The sequence below is a fragment of the Drosophila virilis genome, unplaced genomic scaffold, assembly GCF_030788295.1.
Source record: "Drosophila virilis strain 15010-1051.87 unplaced genomic scaffold, Dvir_AGI_RSII-ME tig00001837, whole genome shotgun sequence".
Classification (NCBI taxonomy): domain Eukaryota; kingdom Metazoa; phylum Arthropoda; class Insecta; order Diptera; family Drosophilidae; genus Drosophila; species Drosophila virilis.
The window spans coordinates 555,709-564,499 of record NW_027212861.1 but is presented as its reverse complement, the minus strand read 5'-3'; the positions used below and the strand labels follow the sequence as shown (position 1 = coordinate 564,499).

Below are 8,791 nucleotides of genomic sequence, written 5' to 3'. Positions count from 1 at the left end.
CCCACGCGCCGCACTGCACTGGCAAATATGTAGCAGCCAAGGCGTGGTGCTGTCTCCCACAATGGGGCGGCCATATACGGCCTATCCTAGTCTGCTTCGCGCTGTAGATAAGTGCTTCCGAGACTTGAGAATCTGTGGCCCGATACTTTGCTCTGGTAAGTCCAAGTTCGCTATTGTTCGCACGTTTTTTAAGGCATACTGTATTGCGTGTTGTTCTGGAGCTGAAATGCTCACAGCCACGGACATCGACTCAGGTTCATTCTTGGTTATGTCCCCTGTTGATTTAAGACACAGCTGGGTCGCAGGACCATCTAATTCCAGCTCGTATGCAAGCGCTCTTTCTATTAACGTACACTCAGCTCCTTCATCCACTAATGCATACGCGCGCACGCTTTTTGATTTACTATAGAGCGTTATTGGAACATATTGAAACAATGTCTTACTTGCGGAGCTGCCGTGAAACATAACAGCAGACTCACTTGCCTTAATCCGGTGGTTGCTACCTTGGCCCGTGTGCTCGACTTTACTACCACTCATGGTGGGCGTATGCAGCAACGCATGGTACGTTGACTCGCAACCATCTTCATGACACTTCTTCTTTAATTTACACTGTTGTGCACGGTGATGTAGAAAGCAGCAAAAACAGAGCCTCTTTTCCTTTTGCTGCAGAGCAGCATGTACTATTTCAGAGCGGCCATACAACATTCGCAATGTGCCTATGGTATACAGCACTGTAGCAGGGATCATAAGTTTTCCACGCACTGCATCCAGGGCTTGCCCTCTGAGGCACTTCTGAAGCCTGATGAGATTTTCCTCGTTGCTGAATCCACATCTCTCTGTGGATTGCTCATAATTGCTGATAAAATCAACCATTCCTCTGGTTTGCCTGTAAAAATTGGTAAATCTTTGCTGATGACATGTCGCGCGCTGATTCGCGCAGGTGTCAGCGATCCATTCCACGGCGTCGCATTATTACAATGCACATTGTCAAATTGCTGCCGTGGCACGTGCTCAATCGATCCATTGAGCGCTCCCAGACCTGTGTGGCCCATGTACGCGGCAGAACTGGGCTCCGTAGCCTGGTTATTTGCTTGATATGGCAAACTGGGGTGTACACTCCAATTAGCCGCAACCTGTTTCTGCTTGTAGATCACGTTCTGGTATCCCAAAGAGTCAAAAAGAGCTCCCACTTTCTCAGTTCTTTGCTGCATTGGTGTTGAACTTTCCCTTAAGTTTCTATGATTGTTGCCCCGCTACCTTTTTCCAAACCGGCGACTTTATTTTGTACTCCAGCAGGCGAACAGGCGATCCGTTAGCCTGTCCCGTTGACCATGCCGTTACAAGCGGTGCGGTTCCACCGGGTTGAATACTACTTGTCGTCCCTCTCGCACCTGCATCTTGTTCATCACCGTCAGCAATCTCGCCACACCAATACTATGAAATCCGCTTTGAGGTTATGGCTGCTAAGTGTGAGTCTAGCTCTTGTACCACGTGTCTCTCTATAGGCAGCTAAGGTTGTGACTTTGCAAGTCGCTTGCTTCGCAGAATTCTCCGCCATGGCAGAGAATCCCTCGGAAACTCTCTGCTGCAGAGAATATTTCAGAATGTTGGCACCGAGACTCGTGCCGGGGCGCGTATTCGGCAGGGACTTCTAGCGTCGAAAGAAACAACTCGATTCAATTCGATTCGTACGAGGCGGTACGATATAATATAATTCGAACGCTGAAATCTTTATTATTCTTTCATTATTTAACAACCTATATTTTATTCTAACGGTGCGCTTTCAGTGTAAGCAGCGAGGGCTGCTTACAGAAAAAATGCGAGACCCAGTAGGACGTAGTCAACAGCTATTTTCACTTCGCCCCGTAACAATACTATCAAAAATTGTTATAAAATTAGAAAGTAATCATTCAAAATTAACCTTTTTATTATTTATACTAATTTTTCTTTTTACTATGGTAAAATTTCTTAAACGCTGCCCTTTAATAAATTTAAATCCCCTCAAAATACTGAAATTGAAATCGTCAAGTAATCAAAAGTACCATAAGAGTTTGACTACAGAAACAGAGCTTGATATACTAAACCAATTAATCGAACAAATTGAATCTTTAAAAAGAAATCATTAAGAATCGGGGACGATTCTTTTTAAGAAAGGGAGGAGTTATCACCCAGCCCGCAAGGCAATTCTTATTGCAATCATAAACAACATTTCAGTATAAGTCGCTATCCCAATTACTTAACCCTTTCAGAATTATTAGACCCGTTTCAATCACTACGTCCACTTAACGCACAGCTGCCGCTTTGCTAACATAAATATCTAGATTCCCGGCTCTAACATAAACATAACAGCGCAACCACTTAACATAAGGATTCATATTCTCATGCGCAATTCATAACGTAAACTAAAGACCCAGTCTCTAGATCGCAATTGCTAACGTAAACATGACTCAAAGCTTCTAGCTTGCGCAAGCCACCCCCGAGGGCTTTTAGGAATGAAGCTTTAGCATAAGCACAGCTGATTCGCAGAATAAGATCACCGCGAGCTTTTGAGCTTTAAGAGAATAAGCTTCATCATAACCATAGCTGACTTGCAGCATAAGTTCACAATTGTACTTCAGTTCTAATCTTGGATTCGAATAAATCGAAAGTCTTCAGCCTACCACTTAAAAAAATATTTTTTTCCAATTAGTAGCCACTAATCGGTTAATTTTCATACATACCGACGGACGGACTGACAGACGGACTGACAGACGGACAGACAAACAGACAGACAGACAGATAGACCGACAGACGGATTTGGCTAGATTGACTCGGTCATAGATGCTGATCAAGAATATGTGTACTTTATTGGGTCGGAACAGCTGCATTCTACCTGTTACATTTTTTTTTTTGTGATTTAAGTTACTCTTATTTTTGTTAATTTTCTGTTACTGGTTACTTTTAGCAAACGTGTTACATACATTTACATTTTGCCCAAATACAATTGTTGCGTGCCAAAACGAAGGTGGAGTTGCAATTTGAACACTGCAAGGTTTACGCCTAGTCCCCGGCCATGTTACTCCGATGTTAATAGAGACAGCGTAATGCAAAACGTGGTAGTGCAAGTGTATTCTAAACGGATTACACAGGTTAGAACTTAGATATTTATATTCTCAGAATCTTACTGCAATCTTTCCTCCTACGGTCTTCGAACTCACGACAATAATGAGCTTAACATTTAAGAAATCGCGGCAACAATCCAAATACAGTTTGCCCGTACTTTCAGAGGGCAAAAATAATCAGAATAAACGTAATACTAAATAATCGATAACTTAATTCCTCCCGCAACGTCCCCGCCCCCATGTAGGCCCTGCTTCACTCACATCCAGTATTGCAAGCTTAGCCACGGGACGAGTCATATGTCGCAATCGCTTGTCCTCCACGCGGACGCTGGCGCGTCGAGGCACTCCATCTGGTCCAGGGTAGAGCTCCTCCACTATGCCCCTTTGCCACTCTCTGCGTGGCACGGCCGGGTCGCATATAAACACCATGTCACCATGGCGTATCGGCTCAACGCGCGCACACCATTTCACGCGTCGCACAAGTGTAGGCAGGTACTCTAAGGCCCACCGCTTCCAAAAGCGGTCTCGTAACAGTCGCCCCATGCGCCACTGCTTTCTCGTGACGCATCTCTCGTTTGGCTGCTCGTGGATAGCAGGCGCGTCAGGCAGATTGGCCACTCCTTTGAGTAGATTGTTCGGTGTTAAAGGGGCTTCCTGGTCCACCGACACCGGCAATTGGGTAAGAGGGCGAGAATTCACAACGTTCTCGGCCTCAATCAGGAAACTCTCCAGTACGTGTCGCTTTGGTGCCACTTCCTTTACTGTGTGGCGTAGCACTCTCTTGACACACTGCACCATCCTTTCCCAGGCTCCCCCTTCAGCTGGGCTCGCTGGGCAGTTGAATGCCTCAATGCCCAGTTCAATGCCTGTAGAAGATAGCTCACCCTGAATCTTCTCCGGCTCGAATACATCTATCAGCTTTTGGCTTCTCTGTTGGCCCCAACAAAGTTCTTTCCGTTGTCACTGCGTAACCTCAGTACAGGTCCGCGATGGCAAAGAAAGTTCCTGATTACGATTATGCAGGAATCAGTTGACAGGTCATGTGCCAGCTCCAAATGTATGGCCCTTGTTGTCAGACACGTAAACAAGGCGACCCATCTCTTTCCCTTCGACGTCCGATCGTTACAAGGAGTGGTCCAAAATAGTCCAGACCCGTAAACTTAAATGGCCATCCATTGGCCTTCAGTCTGTCCTCTGGCAAAGGCTGCGCTCTATGTAGCTTGCACACACTACATCTAGATATTACCGTACGCATCAGTCGACGCAGCTTTGTTATCCAAAATCTGGTCCTGATGTCGCCTATCGTTCCATCTACGTTTTGATGCTTCATTTTCACATGGTAGTGATACACAATCAGTTCCGTCAGCGCGTGCTGTTGTGACAAGATTATTGGCTTTCTCGCACTATGCGGTATACACAGTGCGGCATCGATCCTGCTATATGCACGCAAGACTCCATTGTCATCGAAGTAGGGCGCCAGCCCTCTTATGTCGCTTCGATAACCGACTGATTCTTCATTGTATGAGGCTCAAACCTCGTCAGGGAACACTTCACATTGCGCTTCACAGCGTTCTCACACTCCGTCGCTGTGAGGCCGAATCTCTCAAGCTCAGTCCTCTGTCCACGGCTCCAGCGCGTGAACCTTAAAACCCAACCCGTCGCCCTTACCAGCCGACTACAGCTAGAGAGTCTCTGGAATGAAATGAAAAAGTTATTTGCTGCAACTAAGGCAATTCACTCGGCATCTCTTCTTCATATTCGTAGGATGAGTGTTCCGTGCGGCCAGCTGCTTTCCGGCTGCCGCAAAAATATTGGGCCGTCTAACCATCGTGACCGTCGGCTGAGGTCTACGTGGCAATGCGGCCTCGTTGTGTCGTCTGCTGCATTTTCAGCAGTAGGTACCCGTCTCCATTGGGAAACCTTTTTGACTCCAAAATTTCTCCCACTCGTTTTTCAACGAACTTCCAACGCAGCACTGTTTTGGATTCAGTCCATGGTATAGCGTCGCTGATCGCTATATTGTGCTCCATCAGCCTCGTTCCTAACACGGCTGCTTGCAAGTCGTGGAATTGACATCGTCTTCATTGGGGCACACTTCGTCTTGGCACATACGAAGTATACTCGCACGTCGTTGTTGTCGTAGGTGACCCTCAAATTAGGTTCGGCTGCGAATGCTGACTGGCTAGCATCGACAAAAACGTGCAGCTGTATTGACCGCACAGGTGTTGGGCCGAAGTAATGGCGCGAGCTCCGAAATCCCTCCACGTTGTTCATATCCTGAAGCCATTTGCTAACGGCCCCCGCTCCAAATAACACACATCCGTGGCTGGTTGCCAACACATGCCTAGAATCTTTTCTTCAGCTTCGCCCCATCCGATGCTTCTAGCAGCCCCATGTTGGCCCAGCGCGCCAGCTACAGTTGGTGAACTGGAAGTAAACTGGCACAATTCAAATCTAGTATTTGCACGTTTTTCTCTTATTCTTGTTGATATGGTGATGGCTGCGCGCTCACTATCAAAACTGTCCACATGTGGACGACTACATAGTGGCATTCAAGAATAGCTTTAACCGCGCGACGATTTTAATCCTGAAACTGCAGGGCATTCAAGGTCTTCACATAGTGTGCGGTGCTTGGCGAACATGCTGTTCCAAACGTAGTTACCCTCATCTCATAAACATCAGGATCCCGGCGATCATCGGGCGCATTTATCGTGCGGTCGAATCAATACTTGATGGAACATTTCTCGGATGTCTCCACAGCCGCCAACGGCACCTTCCTGAAAATGGAAGAGAACAGCCGGCGGCGACTTATAGTGCTGCGGCCCCTTGGATAATGCCGAATTCAGTGAAATTTCACCAACCTTTGGTGCCGCATCGAACACCAGTCTTATCTTACCGTGCTTATTTAGATTTTCAACTCCAAAGTGCGGAAGATATCAAAATTTGTCGCTGTTGGCTAAAGCGACCTCATGCTGCTTCAATAGTCGAGCATATCCTTTATGAACATAATCGTCCATCATTTTCATATAGGCTTGTTTAAACTGATCGGTACGCTTCATCTTTCTCTCAATCTTGATCAATCTTTTATATGCCATATCATAGCTTCGTGGCAACTCAACATTATCACGGTTCCATAATAAACCCGTCTGGTAACGTTCTCCTAATTTGACCGTGGAGTCTTCGAGAATCCTCTGTGCTTGTGCATCGTCGCTCGCTGCGACTGGTGGCGTAAGCTTCACACCGAAGTTTTCGATATCAAAATAGTCGTTTACCATCTTTTGGATTGCATCCTCCTGCACTGCTAAGAGGCATGACTTTGATGACGTTGCCGTCGACCTCTTACCGGCCCAAAAACCACCCATCCAAGTTCGGCATATGGTCCCTGTGGTGCAAATCTTTTTGTTTGCATTGGCAGTCCAAGATGCACATGGTCAAGTCCAATGAGAAGTTTTGGTACCGCCCCGCGATATGGTTTCACCGTACACCGTTTCCCCATATTTGGACGTCACGTTGATGCAGGCTTTGCATTGGTAAGCTAAGGTTGGACACGGCGTACACATTTCGCAACACATGACGTTTGCGCTTGTCCGCTCCACTTATTTCCATGCTTACCACTGTAATCGGCTCTTCCACCAAACCACTGTATATTTAGTTGCCTGCGTTCCCCTTTGATATCTAGATCGCGCAATAGTTTGTCATCGATATTCGCCCTCGTCGAGGAGCGCGTACGTATCGATCCGCTTATTGGCCCCGTGCAATGTCACTGGCAATATGCGGAGTAGTAGGCGTTCTCCATCCGAATCGACACAACTTAAGTTTCTTTGTTGCGTCAATTAAGCATCCTCTGGCTACGGTGCCCTTGTGTGAGGATCCGCTGGCTGCGGCATCCGTTCAGTATATCACTCTATCACCTGCTGTCTGTGGTGCATTGTGACTCATGGCATCATACTCATGTAAAAGTCGATGATGTCTCCTCCGGTATCCATTAACTTGGCATTCGTTGGCTCTATTGCAGACACTTGCCATGTAGCCAACTTGTAAACACGAAAAACAAAGCCGGTGCCTTTTACGACTGTGCACCTTTTTAGCGGAGAGGCTAAGTATATATCGTTGCAGTCCCTGACTGCGTGTTGTCCATTACAGATTGGACACAGTTTGGTGCGACCTCGGTGACGCCCTTCATTATTCTGGTCAATGCTGGCATGCAGCACTCTACGCCTTCGCTCCTTACTATCGACGTGCACAATCGTACATACCACATTGGCGTAGTCCGTAAACCACGCGATAAAATGTACGACTGTCAGGAAAGGCCTAATCGTAGCTGCATGGCTGGCCCATTCCAGCCTCTCGCTTGGTGGTGGTTTAGCGACCAAATCCTCCATCAGTAAAGGATTTGCTAAATGGTGTTCCCGGCTAAATGCTGTAACGGATTGTAGAAAGGCGGCAAAGTTACTCACGCGTGTAGCATATGGCACGATTTTAGCTATGCTGTGCTCCTGAGTTGGCTGCAACTCTCGAATACTAACTAGCTGGCTGCGTATTAGCTCTTCTGGGCGGCGGTATCTGAAACATAATTGTTCCCTTACGTTCTTCAAATTCCTGGGATGTATGAGCAACGACTTCACAGAGTCACGTGCTTCGCCTTTGGGTGCCTTCAACAATCGCTGGTTATTCTCCAGATTCGTACAGTTGTACGCCAAAGTTGTTTCCGTAAACACGCAGAAGAATATAGGCCAATCCTTAGGTTGGCTTCCAAACTCGGGTTGATCTGGTAATTTGCGTGGCAGGCGTACATCGTCCCTGGGAGTCGCTAGTTGGTTCTCCTGTGCCGGAGTGTAGTTGAGCGTTGGCTGTGCATTGCCTGCAGAGCAAGCGTCGAGCGGCTTGACGTTGTAGAGCAGTTATCTATAACTGTAGCCCAATCTCCCATTTGCAACTGTGTTCCCAAATTTTCAGCCAATGACGTAGGCAGTGCCTCACAATGGCAGTTCCACTCAAAATTGTAGTTTCACTCAAACTTACTCTTGAATTTAGGACTACACTTATAGCTGCAGCTTCACTCAAACTTCCACTCGACGATGGCCCTCTGCTCAAAGCTCCGATCAAAGATGGCGGCAGGTTAGCTGTACCACTCACGCTAGCATTACTCAACTTAACGGGATCAGTAACTGTACTCACATTTGCTTGACCAGTTTTTGACCTCTGCAACTCGTGCTCTAGCGTAGCGACTCTCTTTTTCAAGTCCATGACTTGCGTACTTGAGAGTTGCGTGCTTGGGCTTGGCGCTCCTGTCAACGTGTAGGCTCGTGCACTCACTCCCGCGGCCACGGTGCCGGCAGGCTGTACACTTGTGTCCACATCCACGGTGCTGGGGCTTTGTGGTGCGCTAACAGCGGGAACTTGCATTTGTGATACAGTTCTCTCCATTCTACTTGTCCGTTTTGGCTGCGTCCCACTTGCCGATGTGGCTATCTCATGGCCATCGTTTAAGCGTGGGCTTTTCCTGGGTGACCGTTGTGTCATCCTACTTAGCTCGGAGATGGTTCCTACTATATTTTACGCTGACTGCGTACTCTATAACTGGGTGGAGGCAGGCCCTGCCTGTGCTGTGTCTCTGTACACACACTGTAACACCAAAGTTACACCGCGTCTTGTCTTCAGCGCAAGTCGCCCTTGCAGTTTCTTACAAT

The 8,791-nt window shown here is 47.3% G+C and overlaps 1 protein-coding gene across 1 annotated transcript; it reads right to left on the bottom strand.

Annotated features, from left to right (window-relative positions):
* Positions 1-5,794: 5,794 nt before the first annotated feature.
* Positions 5,795-6,376, bottom strand: LOC138911653 (uncharacterized). The gene is made up of 2 exons (XM_070211035.1): positions 6,068-6,376; positions 5,795-6,001 (listed from the first exon to the last, which is right to left on the bottom strand). Exons 1-2 carry the CDS (start codon positions 6,374-6,376, stop codon positions 5,795-5,797), a joined length of 516 nt encoding a protein of 171 aa, XP_070067136.1.
* Positions 6,377-8,791: the final 2,415 nt, after the last annotated feature.

Coding starts and splice junctions, on each gene's coding strand:
- LOC138911653 (XM_070211035.1), bottom strand. CDS start 6,376: ATGGTAAACGACTATTTTGATATCGAAAACTTCGGTGTGAAGCTTACG. Junction 6,002..6,067: donor GACTATTGAAGCAGCATGAG/GTCGCTTTAGCC, acceptor AATCTAAATAAG/CACGGTAAGATAAGACTGGT.